The sequence below is a fragment of the Spermophilus citellus genome (assembly GCF_964194105.1).
Source record: "Spermophilus citellus genome assembly, chromosome: 6".
Classification (NCBI taxonomy): domain Eukaryota; kingdom Metazoa; phylum Chordata; class Mammalia; order Rodentia; family Sciuridae; genus Spermophilus; species Spermophilus citellus.
Window position 1 is genome coordinate 135,291,348 of NC_138187.1, and position 20,217 is coordinate 135,311,564.

Here is a 20,217-nt window from a genome sequence, read left to right on the forward strand (position 1 = left end):
CCCAATGCCCAGATTTCACCAATCTATCACATCTGCCTATAAACCCATCCAGGGGTCTGTGGGCTGCTAGGGCCAGCAAGGCTGGTACAGATGGCTTGGGACTGTGTTGTGCCTGCCTCTCCCTCCCTGAGTGACTCCTGAGCACAGGGTCTGTCTCCTGCAGCTGGCCTTGGGCAATGTGATCAGCGCCCTGGGGGACCAGAGTAAGAAGGTGGTGCACGTGCCCTACAGGGACTCCAAGCTCACTCGGCTCCTTCAGGACTCTCTGGGGGGCAACAGGTATCTGATGACCAACATCCCTGTGAAGGGGTGGGGGAGGCAGGGAGGTTTTTGGAGAACACCCAGGTGAAGGTTGGATGCATAATGGCCCTGTGGAGGAAGAGGCCTTCCCATCCGAGGCTGACGATTAGGCAGGGACCTCGAAGGGCTCCATGACCTTTGGCCAGTTATGCTCAGACTCAGTTTCCTCATCTGCACAACAGGGAGAGATATTCCTCAGGGAAGTCATTCAGCCCAAAGGAAAGAACAGACAGAAAATGCTAGAAAAATGCAGGGGCTATGGCACATCCTTATCACTAATCAGAGGACTCTGGCAATTAGGCACCACCACTTTTCCTACCTGGCTAGCTCCCTTCACTGGGTTACCCTCCGGCAGGGGAAATTCTTGGCCAGGTGGTCCAAAGACCCGCATCCCAGCTCCTGCCCTTCCAAATGCCCAGGTCCTTCAGGCATTAAAGTAGTGGGGCGTCAGGTGGGGGCAGAGCTTCTGCACCCTCACTCTCACCCTGGCCTGACTGCGCCCCCAGCCAGACCATCATGATTGCCTGCGTGAGCCCCTCAGATCGGGACTTCATGGAGACACTCAACACACTCAAATACGCCAACCGGGCCCGCAACATCAAGAACAAGGTGGTGGTGAACCAGGACAAGACGAGCCAGCAGATCAGCGCACTGAGGGCTGAGATCGCTCGCCTGCAGATGGAGTTGATGGAGTATAAGGCGGTGAGCAGGCTCCCGGGCTCTGCCCAGAACTCCTGCTGAAGCAGGCGCCCGGCTCTGCACCTGCCCTGTGGTTCCTCAGTATGCTTGCCACCTCCCCATCACCTGCCCATCCACTCCTTGTGCCTCCTGAGCATTGCTGTGTGCCAGGCATGGGGCTCAGTGTTAGGAACTTACCCAGGTGACTTCAGCAGCCCGAGCCCTCTAGGTTTTAGAATGCAAAGTCTAAATATTCTGATATTCTGCCCAGGGCAGACACTGTCCAGGGTGTTTTTATGCGCACTGAACATGCTGTGTTGGAACAGATGAGAATGCTGTGCTTCGATAGATAAGTTGACAGTGGAGACCACAGTCACTCACTGTGCTTCAGGGGGACAGGAGAGAAAGTTGGTCTTGCTTTCTGGGTAGTCAGGGAAGGCCCCATAGAGGAGGGCTTTGATATAGATATTGGAGGACAAAGAGGAAGCAGGTAGGCATTCTAGGTAGGAGCAAAAGTGAAGAAAATGGGTGCTTTGAAAGAAGTGTGTAATTCCATATAACTACAATAACTGTGCTTGAAGTCACCAACTGGTGGCCCATGGCCTGAATATGGTGCACAAATGGATTTTGGTTTGACTTGCACATGTTTTAAAAGACTGCTTAGTCATCAACCTTTCTGAAAATCAGGGAGTTTTAGCTTTTCTGGAAAAATTTCAAGTTCTAACTACATATGGCTCGAAGATCGCTGGAATGCATGGTGGCTGCCTCTTTAGATCAAGTCTCTGAGTTTTAGCTCCAGTCTCCACAACTCCTTGTTACCTTACACCAGATTGAGTCCCTCAGTTATGACAACTGCCTGGCCCGGGTAGGGTTTTGTCCCCTGGAGTAGTATTTGTGGAGGTAGAAACATGAGTGGCAGAAAGGCAGGTCAAGCTAAGACAGTGGGAGGCTTTGAATGGCTGGTTCTCGAATTTGGATATTTGGGGGTTTGGGGCATTGGGAGACAGGAGCTATGTTTTAGGAAACCAGGGGTAGGGGACCCTGCAGTGCTGCCATGTCCTACAAAAGGCCAGGTGACCTGGTGGAGAGAAGAGCATTGTTACCACTTCCCTGTGAGATTTGGTACCTGACTGCTCCCTGCCTGCGCCCTTTCCCAGGGCAAGCGGGTGATTGGGGAGGATGGAGCCGAGGGCTACAGTGACCTGTTCCGGGAGAATGCCATGCTGCAGAAGGAGAATGGGGCACTGCGGCTACGGGTGAAGGCCATGCAGGAAGCCATTGATGCCATCAACAGCCGTGTCACCCATCTCATGAGCCAGGAGGCCAACCTGCTTCTGGCCAAGGCTGGTAAGTCAGGGTGCACCAGGGCCAGTTGAAGCACCAATATGCTCAACCCTCCTCTCCCCACTCCCACCCCAGGATGTTAGGCAGAGCAGGCCGGCCAGCCAGCGCACAGGTCGATCCATTCACACACTTTTTAACCAATTTTAAAACAATTCTGTACCATAAAGTAATACATGTACACATCCTTCTTAAACAGGCAAGTGTTGCATCAGTATATGAAGCTAGAGGTTAAAGTGCCCTCACCAACCCCTCTGAGATTCCACCATGTCCTTTCTGCTTCTCTGAAGGGAGCCTTCTGGAGCAACTTAGTACATATTTCCCCACACCTTTCTCAGTACATCTGTCTCAAGTATAAGTATGTTTAAATGTATTCGTGTGTATATGAATATATACTTCTATATTGGAGATCATTTATATTAGTCTTATGACTTCCCCTTTTCATTTAGCATTTTGTTTTATAAATCTCTATATTAAAACCAGCCTAATTTTTTTTAAACTACTACATGGTTTTCTGTAGGTGATGATGAATCATTAATAACAAACAGCCCTCTTCTGACGGGCATTTAGCTGGTTTCCACTTTCTGCCTCTTACCAACAGTGCTTCCTGTCTGTGGATGTGTACAGATATTTCCTGGCTAGAGATTCCTTTATGGAGAAGGTCCATGTGCAGTCCCTATTGAAAGCACAGATACAAGGTCACTGGTCTTAAAGGGGAAGGTCCTTGCTGACACTCATCTTCTTTATTGCATGCTCCTTCTGCCTTCCGCCCTCCAGGTGACGGCAACGAGGCCATCGGTGCTCTGATCCAGAACTATATCCGGGAAATTGAGGAGCTGCGGTGAGTGAGCCCCTGAAGGTGTGAGCAGGCAGGAGGCCTTGGCCAGACCAAGATCAGGGTGATGACATCTCACCTGGTCCCACCCCCTTGCTCTTCCCATGCAGGACAAAGCTCCTGGAGAGTGAGGCCATGAATGAGTCCCTCCGCCGCAGCCTCTCAAGGGCATCGGCTCGGAGCCCCTATTCCCTGGGAGCATCCCCAGCCGGTCCGGCCTTTGGGGCCAGCCCAGCCAGCTCCATGGAGGATGCCTCTGAGGTGATCCGCAGGGCCAAGCAGGACCTGGAGCGACTGAAGAAGAAGGAGGTCAGGCAGCGGAGGAAGAGGTAAGCAAAGGGCTGCCTCCTCCCTGAGAGCCCCGAGGTGGGAAATTGCAAGTGGACCCTTCCAGAAGAACATGGACCCCCCTGTGTTCAGGAGGGACCACCATTGCCCCACACCCCATCCCCAGGAGCTCCCCCATTATTGTGTAGGAATTCGTGGAACAAATTTGCTCTGCCTTTTGGGCAGAGACCCTGCCACCACCACCTCCAATGCTGTACTTCCCCTCCACCCCACAAGGCTAATTCTGGGCAGGACAAAAAAGAGCAACTGGGTTTTTAGGAGAGCAGGAAGTCAGCCCTACCCCTGTGCCTTCTGGCTGGAAGCTTTCCTTATCCCACCCTCCACCCTCCTCGCCTGCCTGCTCAAGCCAGCGTTAGTCCCCCTAATCTGGGCTCCCCTTCACTCCACAAGCAGTCCAGAGAAGGAAGCCTTCAAAAAGAGGGCAAAACTCCAACAGGAAAACAGTGAGGAGACAGACGAGAATGAGGCTGAGGAGGTGAGGACCCCCACCCCCCACCCCTCCTGGTCACATGTTTACTCCTGTGTCCCTGCTGGGGTTGGGGGTCCCCATCAGCACCTTCCTATAGGGTGGAGTGGGGTGAGTGCCTTCATCGATCCTTGCACTTCCTATTAGCTCTGGCTGGTTGCCATGGTGATCTGCATCACTCAGGCCTCCTCTTCATCCTAGAGGAGGCTGGATGGAGGCTCCTCCAGAGAGGCTGTGCCCAGGCTACTGTGGGAGGGGGTAGTCTTCCCCGAGGGAGGGAGGGTGTGGCCGACCCCAGCCCTCCTCACACAGCTGAGGTATTGGATCTGGCCTGGCCTCTGCTTCTGGGCTCCCCTACCTGGAGGCCAGGCACAGCCCTAATTGTGCCTGGTGCCCAGGAGGAGGAAGAGCGAGACGAGAGTGGCTGTGAGGAGGAGGAAGGGCGTGAGGATGAAGACGAGGACTCGGGCAGCGAGGAGAGCCTGGTGGACTCAGACTCAGACCCCGAGGAGAAGGGTGCGGGGGCCCGGGCTGGGGGACACGAGACACCTGTGGCCAGTGCCCAGGGTGGGGCTTCCTGTCAGCACTGGGCCCAGAGAACGTTCCGATGCCCCTGGGGTGGGATCGGGCTTGCTTGAGTTCTCTGAGATAGTCGTTGTCCAAGGCTCAGAACTCCCAGCTGTGAACTCAAGAACAAGAACCGTAATGATAAAGATGCAAATACTGAGCGCTTATCATGTGCCAGCCACTGTGATTAGCTCAGCATTTCACGTGCTGGCTTCTTCCAGTCCTCACTGCTACCCCATGCATAGGTGCTATTTTCCCTGCATCACCACAGAACATGCTCAGAGAGGTCCATACTCTCCCCAGTTTGGTCCAGGCAGAGCAATGCATTGAATGTAAATCTCACTAGTGCCAAAGCCCACTGCTCTAGGTGGGGACACCTGCCCCTTTAGCTCTGTCTTGCTGCCATTTCTTGCCCATGGCTCTGCAAGGTGCATTCAATCATTTTACCCTTTTCCACCCAAGCAGGGTCCCATGTATCTATAACAGGTGGATGTTGGCCTCTGGAGCCGACAGCAGTGGGAAGGATGTCTAGACCTGCTCTTAGCTTTTGAGGCCAGGCGTGCCTTTGGGGGCTGCTCTTTAAATGTGTTACCAGATTTGGCAGCACTGTGCCCACTTTGGATTTACCATTTCACCTTCCTCTGGTCATGGCTGACACGAGGAAACACCCCCTCCCTAGACTGGTGAGTGCTCCCCACCTGGCCCTTACCCTGTTGCCAGTCTGAGCCTGGCTCTGCACCGACCCTGCAGAGGTGAACTTCCAGGCAGACCTGGCCGACCTGACATGTGAGATCGAGATCAAGCAGAAGCTGATTGATGAGCTGGAGAACAGCCAGCGGCGCCTGCAGACGCTCAAGCACCAGTACGAGGAGAAGCTGATCCTGCTGCAGAACAAGATCCGAGACACCCAGCTAGAGCGGGACCGTGTGCTGCAGAACCTCAGTGAGGCTGGAACTCCCCACCCCGCCAACTCCTGCTTTCCCCTGAGCCCCTCCCCTGTCAAAAGCACACCCCACAGCAGCTGGAGTCTTTGGGCCACAGTTGAAAGTTTTATGTCACACCCAGGTCCTCTGCCATGTTTTAAATTCACCTTTTTAAAACTAACATCTCACATATTAGGATCTTTTAATCCTTTTTATTTCTTCATGTACCTAGGCAGGTGAACAGGACACTTTCTGGCCTTTTCTCCGGCATTCAGTTCCTGGCACCCGTTTATAAGCCACCTTCTGACTTCTGTCTCCTTACTCTCTTCTTCTCCCAGTTCAGTTCATTATTCATGTATTCATTCCTTTGTCTTATTCAGCAAGCCTTTGCTGGATGTGTCTTGTGGAGCAGACATTATCCTAGATTCTAGAGGTGTTGGCATGAACAAAACCCCTGCTCTTATGAAATGCACACTCTAGCAGAGAGAGACAGACGTGAACAAAATAAGTGTGATCTCTAGAATGGCAGATGGTCATCAGGGATATTTTAAAACATACAGCAAGGAAGGAAGATGGGGGACACTTGGAACTAGGTTGGTCATGGGAGACTACCTGGGGAAGGTGACTGAGCAGAGGCAGGAAGGAGATGAGGTAGTGCTACAGCAGAATGAGCGATGCTAAGGGCCTTGCAAACAGAGTGAACCAAAGACGCCAAAGCCCTGAGCAGGTCATGCCTGTCGTGGGAAGGAAGTTGCCTTCTCCTCTGCAGACGAGGCAGTGTCGAGTTTTGAGAGAAGCACATGATGTGAAATTTAAAAGTATTTTTAAAACTTCACTGTGGCTGTTGTGTAGGAGAACAAAAATGGAGGGGAGAGACCGTTTAGAAAATTGTTATAAAGATCCAGAAAAGACCGACAGGAGGTGGTGAGACATGGGAAGATTCTGGATATGTTTTGAAGGTCGAGCCAAAGGCTTTGTCAGTGCTTAGAGTGGGGGACTTGAGGGAGAGGGGAACCAAGGATGCCTCTGAGCTGCAGTGAGAGGTGGAAACTGGGACTTGTTTTTGTACCTGTTCAGTTTGAGATGTCTGTTGGCAGTTCAGGAGGGAGCACCTAGGGAAGGGAACCCATTGAGTCCTTCTGCTCTAGCTCATGTCACTATCTTCTCTTGCTCCCTCTTCCCCTTCCCCTTAGTCCCATCTCCTTTCTCTCACAGTTATCATGGGTCAGAAGCAAGCACACATGAGTGGACTGCAGCACCCTCATGGGAAGCTAGGGATCAGGGCCTCAGGTCTCAAGATGAGATCTCACATTCCAATAGAAAGTCAGAGCAGGAAGAGGCCTTGGGCATCCGTAGCCCCATTCCCTTGTTGTGAGACCTCATGCCCGACGTCTCTCAGTGAGACTAGAACCCAAGCGTCCTGCCTCCCCTGTTGATGAGCCCACCTTCAGCGGGAACACACAGAGCTGAGGGCTGCCTCTTGCTGCTCTCAGGCACCATGGAGTGCTACACAGAGGAGAAGGCCAACAAGATCAAGGCGGATTATGAGAAGAGACTGCGGGAGATGAACCGAGACCTGCAGAAACTGCAGGCCGCGCAGAAGGAGCATGCCCGGCTGCTCAAGAACCAATCGCGCTATGAGAGGGAGCTGAAGAAGCTGCAGGCTGAGGTGGCCGAGATGAAGAAGGCCAAGGTAGGGCCAAGGGTATTAGGAATAGGCCTAGATGGGACGGTGCCACACCTTCAAATCTACTTTCCATGTTAAAAATAATCGATGCTGACAAGTGTGGATTCCCCCCCACACACACACCCATCACTACCTGGTTTAATCCTGTCCTGGCCACGCACATTGTCCTCTTAGCTAATTGCTTCATTCGGGATGCAGCAACCTGGATGGTGCAGTGCTTGGGGGACACACCCGGGCTTCCTGCTCAGTGCTGCCCCCTTTTAGTGGGTAACAGCACTGCAGTTATTCCTGCCTGCACAGGGCACGTACAAGACTCTTATTTGGTGTAACCTTTGCCTTGAATCCCAGTGATAATTATGCTGCTGGCAGGCTTTCTGGGGCCAGGCCCTTCTCTAGTTATACATGCATGCCCTGTGTGGCCCTTAGGAGAACCTTATGAAGCGACCCTATTATTATTCCCACTCTGTGGAGAATTGAGGCTCAGAGAAAGCTACAAGGAGTTGGTGCTGGGATGCTGGGAGTCCTCAGCCTCACTAGCTGGTGTGTGTTCAGGTGGCACATACCTCCTCCCACTTTGCTGTGGCTCAGAGTCTCTGGGGCCTGGGGTCTTTCTCTGAGGTCCTGGTTTGAGGCTCAGGTCTTATGCCTCCAAGTCTGTCTGGCTCCTGCCTGGAGATGAAAGATCCATGGTCCCTTTATGTCCCCCCCTCTGAACCTTCCTGCCCTGACCCTCAGGCTCTGGTGTCCCCTCGCTTTCCACAGTCCTAGGCTGGATCCCTAGTAAATCCTGGCACTACAGATGGCAGCCCCAACAGCTGGCCTGGGGAGCAGATACACAGGAAAGGGGCGTTCCCCAGTGCGTGGAACCAATAGGACAGGTGTCTACATTCTAGGAGCCACCAGTAACTGTCCTCCCCACTGACTCATTAGTGCTGACCACTCTGCAGAGGCAAGCGGCCATGAATGCAGGGAATAGCTGGAATAGATTTTTAGAAAAGGTGGACCTCTTGTTGTCATAGATCAGCCACCTCCTCTGCACAGGCTGTGTCCCCAAGCCTAGGCCACAGGTCCAGGAGCTCCATCAGCCTGACCAGTCCAGATTAGAGAAGGCCCTGCCTTGCTGTGCTTAGACCTTTTTGACCTGGGCTGGTCCCCAGGGACCCCACTCTCCTCTTCTACTTCTGTGCATCCACCTTGTGGACAAGATGCAAATGACATTGAAGTGCCCACAGATTCCCCCAGACCTGGGCGCCCTCTGGTGGTGCAGAGGGAGGGCCCGGTGGGTCTTTGACATCCTCAGGTGGAGGGGCACACCCCCATGGCCTGGCCTTCAGTAGCAACTCTGGAGCAGTTCTGGGTGCTTTTCTCTTCATCCCCATTCTGTGTCCCTGGGGGTTCCTGGCTCATTCCCCTTCAGGCCCAGCCTCTCCCGGCCAGCTCCCATTTCAGCTGGGCCTGATTCTCATGAGGAGGGAACATTCTCTTAGGGCTCTGAAGTCTGGAAAAATAATTGATGCCCAGGGCATGTTTGAAAGATAGAAGGATCCACATTCATTTATGTGTGTTTCAGTCTTGGGATTGCTGAGGCCCAGCTCTGCCCACCTGCCTGTGCTTCTATGAGCCCAGGGATAGAAGTGGAAAGAATGGCCTAGAATCATCCCAGGGGCACCCCTACAGCCCAGGGGCCCAGGTTTTTTGTTGGAAGGACAGAAAAAGCAGCAGCAAGGATTCTGACCAGATGCCATGAAAGCCAGTGGCTTAGACCCTTCCCACCACCTTCCAGCTGCAGGCCCCAGTGAGTCACAGGACTGCATAGGGTAGGACCTGCAGCTGCAGGGTCCCCTAGGAGAGGACGCATGTACTTTAGGACTTAAGAGCAAGGCTCTCCCAGGAGCTGAGGCCCCTTTCAGCGCTGTTGTGTACCTGGGATGCGCTCACCCATTCTGAGACCATCACTTTCATGTGGCCACTTTTCGTGGGGCTCCACCACACATGCGACGTGCTGGATGGACCTTCGTCCAGGAAGACATGTTTCCTCCCCAGGAGCCTCAGCTCGCAGTGTGCTAGAGTTTTCAGGCCCATTGTTAGCTGAGGCTTTGACTTGGTCTTCCCAATCTCAGTCCTTTGGAAGAACACTCATTCTAGACCCCAAAGACCCCGTAACAACAAGCCCACCTCTGCTCTATAGACACCCCTTCAGAGCCTTCCCTGCCAGGGAGAAGCCAACCCTGATAGCGCTGGCTGCCTTGGAATCTCTCTCCTTCCTTCCTATGCCTTTTCCCGTCCTACCTGTCCTCAGACAGGACAGGTTGGTGACTTTCCTGTGATGTCGGAGGCCTCTGTGGCAGAGCCAGGACCAGCCCCCATGGTGATTCTCCTGCCACCACTACCTGGAAGCTGTGGGAAGTACTGTGCTCATTGCACTCCTGTGTTAGGGCCCCAGGAAGGGGAGGCAGATGATGCAGGGCCTCAGGACAGTGGCCTCCCAACACATTGGGTCATCTCCAGCCATACTAATGGTGCTTCTATGCCTTTGGCTAGACGTCGGAGAACTCTGGGTTCCAGGCACTCTATACACGGTCCCTATTCTTATTCTGATCTGTTGTGGTACCCTGCCTGGGTACCACAACAGATCAGAATAGGAAGACCACCTGGATTTGTCACTCATCTCTCAGATGCTCATTTCGTTATTTATTGAACAAAAACGATAATGCTGGTTCTTAGTAAATAATGGTGAATTTTATTGCTGTCATTATGAGCCTGACCCTGGAATCCAGCCCCGACCTTCATCTCAGCCTGGTTCACAGCTCAGGCTGTGAGATGGAGAGAGGATTACCTGCCTCCAGCAACCTTGGCTGACCTAGAATGGTCAGACCCAGGATGGTGGCTTTGGGCAGGAGACAGAGCTGGACCTTGCAGACTGGGAGTCCCTGCACTGCGAGGCTGGCTGTACGGCCACTCCTTCTAGCAGGTTGCCCGGGTCGTGCCAACCTCCATGGAGGGTTTAGGGGCAGACCCCTCGTCCCAGACCCTTGAACACTGAGCTGGTGCTGTGTGACAGGCTGTCACCTCTATTCAATATCCTCGGAGCCGGCCGCTCCCTGGAGCATGTGGGCCACCCCTTTCCAAGCCCACCTTCACCACGGCCTCTGCCCTGCCTGAACCAGGTGGCCCTGATGAAGCAGATGCGGGAGGAGCAGCAGCGCCGCCGGCTGGTGGAGACCAAGAGGAACCGGGAGATCGCTCAGCTCAAGAAGGAGCAACGGCGACAGGAGGTGAGAGACCCTGGAGGACTCCAGGAGACTTTGACCTCAACTCCCAGCTTCCCTGTGCACCTGGCCACCCCTCCCAGTCAAGCAGGCTCCAATTCCTGCTGCCCTAAGCCGTAACCGTCATGCTTGAAGTAGAACACAGCCTGTCAGAAGGGCGGGACCACCATGGGCCTCTAGCCTGGCCCCACATATTCCAAGGGAAGGCTTGAGCCCCAGAGAGGGTCAGGAACTTGCTCAGGGTCACCAGCAAACCAGAAACATGCAGCTTCAGACCCAGCAGAGAAGTCCAGCAAGGCTGAGCTCCCTAATCCCAGATGCCTCCCCCAGAGTGGGAGATGAGGCCAAGGGGTCTTTAGTTCAACCTCCAGTGAAGGGAACTCTACTCTGGGGACCATTTTATCAACATTTTTGCTGCATGAGATTCACCCAACGTGAGAAAAATCCAGGCTTCTGGCTGCAGATCTGGCCAGCTCATCCCCAGCCCAGTCTGGGCAGAAAGGGTCTCTGTGTCTGAGTGTGGACCCTGCCCCTCCTCTGTGACCCACAGTTTCAAATCCGGGCCTTGGAATCCCAGAAGCGGCAGCAGGAAATGGTCCTGAGGAGGAAAACCCAGGAGGTAGGTGCTCTTGGACTGGCCCAGCCCAAGGTCCTGTCCTTGCTGCATGGCCCTCGTGTTGCTGTCCTTTGGGGAGAAAGAAGGGGGCTAGTCTGCCTGTGGCCCTGGGTCTCCCTGCTCCATTCAGCAAACACAATCAATCAGGCGGAATTGCCAGGCCGGAGAGCAGCGCTTTCTCAATGGGAGGGCTGAGTCTAGAGGGCAGGCTGCAGGCTCTGTCCCCCAATACTTGAGCTGATCGCTTAAAAAAGAAAGAAAGGGAAAATAGTGGCAGATCTTATGTTCATTTCACATCAGGCAGCCCTCTTGGCCCTTCTGTGACCCTGGGCTAACACAGAGTGGTCCCTACCCCCAAGCTGTGTAGCTCTAGTTCACCCTGCTCATTGGGCCCCCCTTTCTCGCCTCCAGGTTTCTGCATTGAGGCGCCTGGCCAAGCCCATGTCGGAGCGGGTGGCAGGGCGCGCAGGGCTGAAGCCACCCATGATGGACTCGGGAGCTGAGGTGTCGGCCAGCACCACCTCATCTGAGGCCGAGTCGGGGGCCCGCTCTGTCTCCAGCATTGTGCGCCAGTGGAACCGCAAGATCAACCACTTCCTGGGTGACCATCCTGCCAACACTGTCAATGGTACCCGCCCGGCCAGGTGAGGTGGACTAGTGGTGCCTTGGCCTGTGTGGGCCCAGAGGTGGAAATATGGGGGGTAGGATCAGAATGAGGCCAGTGCTCTAGTCCCCAGGGCTGTCAGCTCCTGATGGGGGCTCAGTGGAGCTGCGGAGGTTAAGAGGAGTCACACCCAATCCCCTGTTGCCTCTGCCTCCCAGAAAGAAGTTCCAGAAGAAGGGGGCCAGCCAGAGCTTCAGTAAGGCTGCAAGACTCAAGTGGCAGTCCCTGGAACGGAGGATCATTGATATTGTCATGCAGAGAATGACCATTGTCAACCTGGAAGCTGACATGGAGAGGCTCATCAAGGTGGGCCTGCCTCCCACCTCCTGCCCTTCCCACTCTGCACTTATCCTCTGTCACCCTGACTCCTCAGACCTTTCCCAGCCCCCTCTCTCTGGGCTCCTGGTGCCTGCTCTGGAATCCAGAGGTGCTGGGGCCCTTCACGGGCTGGAGACCTGGGGTGGGAGCTGTGGGTAGGACAGGGCAGACCCCTGAGACCCTGATGGTCCTCCATCATCATCCCCCCCCCCAGAAAAGGGAGGAGCTGTTCCTCCTGCAGGAGGCGCTGCGGAGGAAACGTGAGCGGCTGCAGGCCGAGAGCCCGGAGGAGGAGAAGGGGCTGCAGGAGCTAGCCGAGGAGATTGAGGTGCTGGCAGCCAACATCGACTACATCAATGACAGCATCACCGACTGCCAGGCCACCATCATGCAGCTGGAGGAGACCAAGGTAGCTATAGGACGGGATTGGCTGGGGGAAAAGGTGGGAGAGGTGGGCAGGGGCAGCCCCAGCTGATGAGGGTCTCTGTCTCCTGGTCCCAGGAGGAGCTGGACTCCACGGATACCTCGGTGGTCATCAGCTCCTGCTCCCTGGCCGAAGCCCGCCTCCTGCTGGACAACTTCCTCAAGGCGTCCATTGACAAGGTGAGCCTGCCACTGACCTGGCACAGGCGCCACCGTGACATAACCTAGTAGTGCAGCCCACAGGCCTGACTCCTCCTCGTTTGCGTCACTCACAGGCCAAGGCAAGCCTCCTGGCCTCCCAGCCTAGGATTCTGCAGCTATAAAACTGGGGTGATGACAATACCAGGCTTGTAGCTTGTTTCATGCCTTTAACAAGACAGTGCCTGTATAGGGCCTGGCATGGCACCTGGCACGCAGCAGGGCCCCAATTAAAGGTGACCCTGGGTGTCTGGCCCAGGCCCATCCACAGCAAGGCTGGGCTTGAGTGTGTTGGAGGTAGAGGGAGAAGTGTGTGTACATTGGGGTGGAGAAGCAGGAGACAGACAGACAGACAGACCACATTCTGCCCAGCAGGGTTTATCCCAGAATATTAGGCATCCCTTGGGGTTTCTGGGTTCCTCTCTTCTCTTCCCTCTTGGGACTTGAATCTTGGGAACAGACACCACTGGTGTGCATGCAGTATGACTCAGAAGAGGGCTGGAGAGTTTGCCCTCTGTGACTCCTCACCCTATCCCCAGTGACTCCTCTCAGCTCTGCTTTGTGTCTAGGGGACTGCTTGAGTGTGCTAGGGCTGCTGTAACAAAGTGCCACAAACTGGGAGGCTTAAGCAACAGTGATTTATTGTCTTCCAGTTTTGTAGGCTAGGAGGTTCAAAGTCAAAGTGAATCCTCTTCTCTGTGATTATAGATAGCAGTCTTCTCCTCCCTGTGTTTTCAGTCTTCCCTGTTTATATCTGCAATCATTCTGTGTGTGTGTGTGTGTGTGTGTGTGTGTGTGTGCGCGCGCGCATGCGCACATTTTCTACTGGGGACTGAACCCAGGGGTGCTCTACCACTGAGACGCATTCCCAGAGTTTTTTCTTTTCATTTTTAAATTTTTTTTAGATGTTGATGGACCTTTATTTTATTCATTTATTGATATGTGGTGCTGAGAATCGAACCCAGTGCCTCACACATGCTAGGCAAGCACTCTACCACTGAGCCACAACCACAGCCCATCCCCAGCCCTTTTTATTTTTTATTTTGATAAATTCAGGGTCTCACTGAGTTGTCTAAGCTGGTCTTGAACTTGCAATCCTCCTGCCTCAGCCTACTGAGTAGCTGAGATTACAAGCATACCCCACTGCATCTAGCTCCCCTAATCTCTTTTTAAAAGGAGATCAGTCCCTTTGGATTAGGGCCCACCCATATGTTCTCATATTACCCTATTTACCTCTTTAAAGGCCTTGTCTCCAAACATATTCTGAAGTAATGAGGGGGACTTCTGCCTATGAATTTGGGGGGACACAAGTTAGCTCATAACAGGGTGTATCCTAAGGTGACCTCCACCAAGCTGTGCACATGGGTGCTAAGGGTCGGGGCATACCCCCAAAGCCAGGAAGGCTAATTCCAGGCCTTTCTTCCCGCCATCAGGGGCTGCAAGTGGCACAGAAGGAGGCCCAGATCCGGCTGCTGGAGGGACGGCTGAAGCAGACAGACATGGCAGGCTCCTCCCAGAACCACCTGCTCCTGGATGCCCTGCGTGAGAAGGCCGAGGCGCACCCTGAACTGCAGGCCCTCATCTACAATGTACAGCAGGGTGCGTATAGGTGGGCTCTACCCCTGGGGAGGCCCCTGCTTCCTCAGAATTCCCCCAGAAGCCCTGGTCTTATCCTCGCGGGACAGATGCAGGAGGGAGGGAGGCCATCCCTCCTTTCCCCTCCTTCCCCACACTGATGGGGTCTCTCCACCCTCCCTTCCTCCCACAGAGAATGGCTATGCGAGCACAGACGAGGAAGTCTCAGAATTCTCTGAGGGGAGGTGAGTTCCCACCTGGGAGAGAGAGCCCAGCACACCTGGGGCTCAGAGAAGGAGTTGCCCAGGGTCCCAGGGCTAAGCCTGAGTTTGGGGGCTCTTTGAGACCCACAGGTCTAAGTCCCAGAGAGCCAAGAGAATAGGATATTAGGATCCTAAACTCTCTGCTTCTTCCTCAGCTTCTCCCAGTCATTCATCATGAAAGGCTCCACCAGCCATGATGATTTCAAGTTCAAGGTGAGTCCCCCTGGAAGTCATGCAGTAGGTACATTAGGGCCAGCCTCCCATAGCCTGGACCCTATCTTACTGTGACTTTGGCTCACCCTGTCCATGCCCTAATATTGCCCCCAGCTGGAATAGAGGTGACAAGAAGAATCTAGCCTAGAATTGGGGTATGTCTAGTCCGTCCTTTTTGAGGTGGGTGGAAGGTAGAAAAAGTGACCAGAGCCACTGCTGGCTTGTTTCCATTCTGCCTAGTGACATCGCCACATCCAGAGGCCCCATTTTCAAAAACTTCTCCCCTCCCCACTCAAGACCCTCACCACGGTCTGAGCCAAATCCAAACCCTAGATGTCTAGTTATTTTACCTGCAGATGGTTGATTCAACAGTGTAGGAATCAACAGTGAGAGAGTCTACCTAACATCAGTTGTTAGACTGAAACAAGACCCAAGACTTTTAAAGAAAAAAGGGGGAAAAACACAGACAAGAAGCTGTGAATTTTATGCATATTTGGGGGGTAAAGTGATAAGCTGATTTCCAGCAAGAAGTCAGTCTGGGCATTCTGTGATTTGCATAGTTTAATAAAGAGCAACAAAACAATTTCAATTGCCCTGGATTCTCCAGACACCTGGAGAGTTTAGCTGTGGAGCACAGAAGATGGTATCTGAGTGACATCTGTCTGGGTCCTTCCATCTGCTCTTCTTCCTTAGGCCAAGCCTGCACCATTTCCATGCTAAGGATTTCCCCCGACTTCCCTTTCCTGTGCCATCCTGTGTGGTCAAATTGGTCCATCTGATTCTTTCCTTTCTAGGGAGAGCCCAAGCTGTCTGCCCAAATGAAGGCTGTGTCAGCTGAGTGCCTGGGGCCCCCACTGGACATCTCCACCAAGAATATCACCAAGTCCTTGGCCTCCCTTGTTGAGATCAAAGAAGATGGGGTGGGCTTCTCCATCCGTGATCCCTACTACCGAGACAAGGTCTCACGCACAGTCAGCCTGCCCACCCGGGGCAGTACTTTGTAAGGAGGGGAGCCAGGGATGTGGGTGGGTCAGGGTGGGCAGGGAGTTGGGTCTGGGCCTGACTGGACCCTCTGTTGCAGCCCCCGGCAGTCTCGAGGCACAGAGACGTCCCCTCTGACCCGGAGGAAGTCCTATGACCGGGGGCAGCCCATCAGGTGAGAACCCCTTCTAGAATCAGCTCCAGATTCACTGCCAGTGTAGTGGTTGGGTGTATGAATGGCTGTGGAATTCCACTCTGTAGATTATCATGTGTGCTTTCTAATCTGGGCTGGCTGGACTGAGTTATTCAGCTACTCCCATGGTCCCTTGTACCCCATCAGCTGTGGGCTTGGGATGTGTCATCTCCATAAGGCACCTGGGTAGCCAAGCCAAATAGTTAAAATGTGTGCTGATGTGCACTCAACATAGGTGGCTTTGTAGTCGCTTAGATTTGCTTCAGCCCTGTTTCATAACACTGGGTCCTTGGGAGCTTTGACTCTTTTTTTTTTTTTTTTCCAATATTTTACCTTTATTGTTTATTTAGTTTTTCTTTTGTTTGTTTTGTTTTGTTGTTTGTTTGGTTTTTTTTGTATGTGGTGCTGAGAATTGAACCCAGTGCCTCATGCATGCTGGGCAAGTGCTCTACCACTGAGCCACAATCCCGGGCCTGAGCTTTGACTCTTTTTAAGACCTCCTGTTATGAGAGGAGTCTAGAAATTAAAAGAAAAACCAGAGAGCTACAGAACAGCACAGTAACTTCCAGCTGCTCAGATGCACATGGGCCAGGCCCTCCAGAGCTTCTGAAATTGCAGAAGGACTGTTGGGGTCCTCTATTTGCATACTTCATTTTCAGAGGTTGGTGGCCTTCCCCTGGTAACATGGCTAAATAGTGGGAAAGCTGGCTCACCTTGACCTTTTGCTACCTGTTTTGGTGGGAGGCAGAAGGGGGACCTACTCAAGAGCTCAGCTCTCCCTTCTCCAAAGCCTTTGCAGAAGCCCCTGTTAGGGACTTGCAAAGTGGCCTTGGTAGAGAATGGTCTGTGTACTTGAAGCTTTACAACCTGTCACTTTATCTCTGAACTGAGAGAACATTTTTAAGTGCAGTCAGGATTTAAGGCAAAGTCACGATGGCTCTCCAAAGAGCCCTGTTTCATGGCTGTGGGTCCTTGGGAAAAGGTTTAGGCAGAACCCAATGATAATTTCCCAAGAAGAAGGATCCTGGGGTATTGGAATGGGCTGTGCCATGACATCCTGGTCTCCCTTGGAGGTATGGTCAGCTGTCATCATTCATGGTGGTTATTATGTCCTGTGAAGTCGCAGTGAGCACTGTGCGAGTAAGGAGCCACTGGTCCCCAGGGAGATGGAGGGTATGGTTTCTGCGAGCCTCGGCTCATGACATTTTCAGTGGCCGAGCAGCACATTACACATTTTACGTGTGTTTCTACTTCAAGACACCTTAATTAATATACTTTGTTGACAATTAGCATTGCGCTCACAAGCACAGCACCCACAGATTTTTACACCATAAGGCACTTCCCAGCCTGCTTACAGCTTAGGAATACCAGACAGCACTTTGGTACTATGTTTGGGGACCATTTTAAAAAATTGAAATCATCATCATCAAAACACACAAAAATGTTTAAAAAAAATCTCATGGATCTAAATAGATGATGAACAGGACACTTGTTCCAGTGTCAGAGCTGAAACAAGCTCGCTAGGAACATGAATATTTAAGTGACAAATTTTCTCACTGCACTAAAAGTCCCAGGACAATGGATTTTGAAGAGTAGTACCTAGGAACCTAGATGTGGGCTGAGCTCTGAGACAAGGTGGAAACCCAGCTCCGGGGGTGGCCTGTGGGCAGGGGTGGTCACTCACAGATGCCGCTCTCTGTCCCTGCTCACCAGGTCCACAGATGTGGGATTCACGCCTCCATCTTCCCCTCCCACCCGGCCCCGCAATGACCGCAACGTCTTCTCTCGTCTCACCAGTAATCAGAGCCAGGGGTCAGCACTGGACAAGTAAGAGCAGGGCTCAGGGGCAAGACAGGGAGGGCACAGAGGAGGAGCAGGGAGCCTGAGGGCTGGGCCTTGCTGGAGACAGGCAGGAAGAGCCAGGCAGACCCCATGCCTAAGTGTCAGGAGGCCCTGACACTCCCCATCCTTTCTGTACTGACTATAGGCCCTTCCCTTCCCCGAGCATGCTGGACCTCAGGAGAGGGCAGGAAGGAAGCCACTGGGATGGGGGCTGGGGCATTGAGGAGGCGCTGGCCTCCTCCGGTGGGGCTGGCACACCAGAGGGCTCCCCAGAACTGCCCTTTCCATCTGCCTCAGCTGATTCTTTGCTTTTCTCTGAAGCCCCTTCCTTCAGCTTCAACCAGTACCCTAACCGACCAACCAGTACCTTAACCGACCGACCTTGAGTCACCTTCACATGAAGGGCTCGGCTCACCTGTCCTCACAGCTCCTGTTGTAGCACTAATTGCTCGTAGTGTAATGTGTGTTAACTGCAATCCCTGCATCCAGAAGGCGCTCAACTTGCTTTACTACTGGCTCTCCCATCTGTGACTCATTGGAACTGTCAATCAGCCCTGAGAACCATCTTGCCCGTTTCATGTAGGAGGAAGGGGGCCCAGTCCTAGAAAGTGACTAAAGTGACTAAATAGGGCCCAAGCTGGAGCTTTTCATTCCCACCAGCCTGGTGCCCCTAACAGGGAGAGCAATATTGTCCCTGTGTTCCTTTCTAGGCTCCCTAAAAGCTTCTGTACTGCAAGGGACAATGATATCATGTCTCTCAGGGGAGCCCACGTTAGAAAACGCTTATCCTCGATCCATCGTGATGTCCACCCTGTCCCCCTCCCTGCAGAAACACTCCTTCCTGGGCCAAAATGCTTCTCCCTGAATACTGACTCTGGGGTTCAGACCCAGTACCCCGGGTGCACCTTCCTTCCCCAAACCTGCCTCAGCTTGGGCTACTGTTGTGGGAGTTGCTGGCCCTCCCCCATCAGGAGCACCCCTCCCATGTGCCATTATGGCCACCTGGACTGGCCCTGTTTTGCAAGAGCTGGGATGGGACGCTGACCCTCCTGGTGTGGTGGTCTTTCAGGGGCCTTGGTTCAATCCAGTGGTTCCAGTCTTGGGATCCGTGTGTGATATAAAGCCATCCTCTCAGCATGGTCCCACTCGGCTCCCTGGGGACAGTGGGCTTTGTAAACGTGAGTGAGTCCTGCTCCTAGGCAGGGGTGGAAGCCACCAATGGCTTCCTCTGGCCCTGGTGGGTACAGGATCACTGAGGTGGGACAGGTGAGGCAGTGAGGCAGCCAGAGAGCTTGGAACCAGCAAAGAGCCGGGAACCACTTCCCCAAAACTGGCCTCCCGTCTCCTGTGGCCCCCTCACTCCCACCCGGCAAGCTGAGGGACTCTCTGCTGGCCCGCTCCTGGGGGAGCCTCGGCTCCCAGGCCAGCCTATCCCTGCCTCCTTCCCTGCTCTCCCTGAAGGCTCTCCTCCTCTGCCTCTCTCACCCCCTCCAAGAGAATAACGGCCCCTGACCTCCCTGCCGCTGCTGCCACCACCTCTGCCATCCCTGTGTGTGTTTTCCTCTCTCCCCTAATCCAGCTGATTTTCTGCCCTCCCCAGGTCTGATGACAGCGACTCCTCTTTGTCGGAGGTCCTGAGGTACACACAGAAAGTCTCTTGTGTTTGGTCCCCTCTGGCTCTCTTCTCTCATTTCTGCCTCTCGCTGCACCGGCCCCTCCCGCCTGCACACCTGTCCTCAGCATGCAGCCCCTCCTCTCCCAGAACCCTGCCTCCCCTCCGCCATGTCCCTCCTGAGACCTCTTCCTGCCCCCATGGTTCCTCTCTCTCAAGGTGGCCCCGTGGCCTCTGACTGTGCCGGGCCTGGCTGGAGCTGGGGGCTTGGGGAGGGGGTGCGGTTGCTTGTGGCCCACCCTGTTCTCTTCTCCCTCCTGGCCTGAGCAGGGAGGGGCAGAGCATGGAAGCCTGGGGTGGCTGGGGCCAGAGCTGAGCTGCTAAGGGACGGAGGGCAGGGGAAAGGCCGTGGGCGCCGCAGCTGGGCTGCTGTTCTTTTCATGGGTGTTGGTGGCTCCGGTGGCTGTGCTTAAAATCCTTGTGACTTAGCTTATGCCAGTAGGGGAGCCCTTCAGACGTTGGCTGGCGCGGGGGGGGGGGGGGGGGGCGGGGGGGGCGCCAAGGAGGTCCCACATCTCTTGGTGTGCAGATGTGCAGGTGCCTCCTGCCACCTCAACCTGTGGGATGACCAGAGGCTGTTTCCCCGGCAACCCAGCACAACACCCCACAACACGGAGCGAGTCTCAGGACCTGGAGGGCCTGAGCCCCCAGCAAGTGAAGGGCTCCGATCCGCTCTCCAGCCCTGGTGTCGACCTTTGTTAGTTTGCTTTTCCCCCAGGAACTGCTGGCCTGGACAGCCAGCCTCTCACTGTAGGGAGGACTCTCCTTTCACCAGTTTCCATTAACTGGCTAACTCGGCCCACACCAGTGTCATAGGTGGGGAGCAGGAGCATCCTGGGGAGCTA

The 20,217-nt window shown here is 54.0% G+C and overlaps 1 protein-coding gene across 5 annotated transcripts in view; it reads left to right on the forward strand.

Annotated features, from left to right (window-relative positions):
- The window catches only part of KIF21B (kinesin family member 21B), a 47,934-nt gene that overhangs the window by 17,159 nt on the left and 10,558 nt on the right, over nt 1-20,217 (forward strand). For 2 of the 5 annotated variants that reach the window (XM_081297015.1, XM_081297013.1), the window contains exons 7-28: nt 164-279; nt 807-1,002; nt 2,136-2,325; nt 3,097-3,160; nt 3,265-3,483; nt 3,896-3,977; nt 4,367-4,484; nt 5,286-5,477; nt 6,952-7,151; nt 10,313-10,420; nt 10,965-11,033; nt 11,442-11,674; nt 11,853-12,000; nt 12,227-12,421; nt 12,514-12,615; nt 14,067-14,232; nt 14,402-14,453; nt 14,627-14,684; nt 15,479-15,684; nt 15,766-15,840; nt 17,572-17,685; nt 19,301-19,339. In XM_081297015.1, the coding sequence (XP_081153141.1) occupies nt 164-279; nt 807-1,002; nt 2,136-2,325; nt 3,097-3,160; nt 3,265-3,483; nt 3,896-3,977; nt 4,367-4,484; nt 5,286-5,477; nt 6,952-7,151; nt 10,313-10,420; nt 10,965-11,033; nt 11,442-11,674; nt 11,853-12,000; nt 12,227-12,421; nt 12,514-12,615; nt 14,067-14,232; nt 14,402-14,453; nt 14,627-14,684; nt 15,479-15,684; nt 15,766-15,840; nt 17,572-17,685; nt 19,301-19,339 (2,942 nt within the window). Of the gene's footprint in view, nt 1-163; nt 280-806; nt 1,003-2,135; nt 2,326-3,096; nt 3,161-3,264; nt 3,484-3,892; nt 3,978-4,366; nt 4,485-5,285; nt 5,478-6,951; nt 7,152-10,312; nt 10,421-10,964; nt 11,034-11,441; nt 11,675-11,852; nt 12,001-12,226; nt 12,422-12,513; nt 12,616-14,066; nt 14,233-14,401; nt 14,454-14,626; nt 14,685-15,478; nt 15,685-15,765; nt 15,841-17,571; nt 17,686-19,300; nt 19,340-20,217 lie in introns of all 5 variants that reach the window. The other 3 variants (XM_081297017.1, XM_081297016.1, XM_081297014.1) reach the window with 2 other exon arrangements.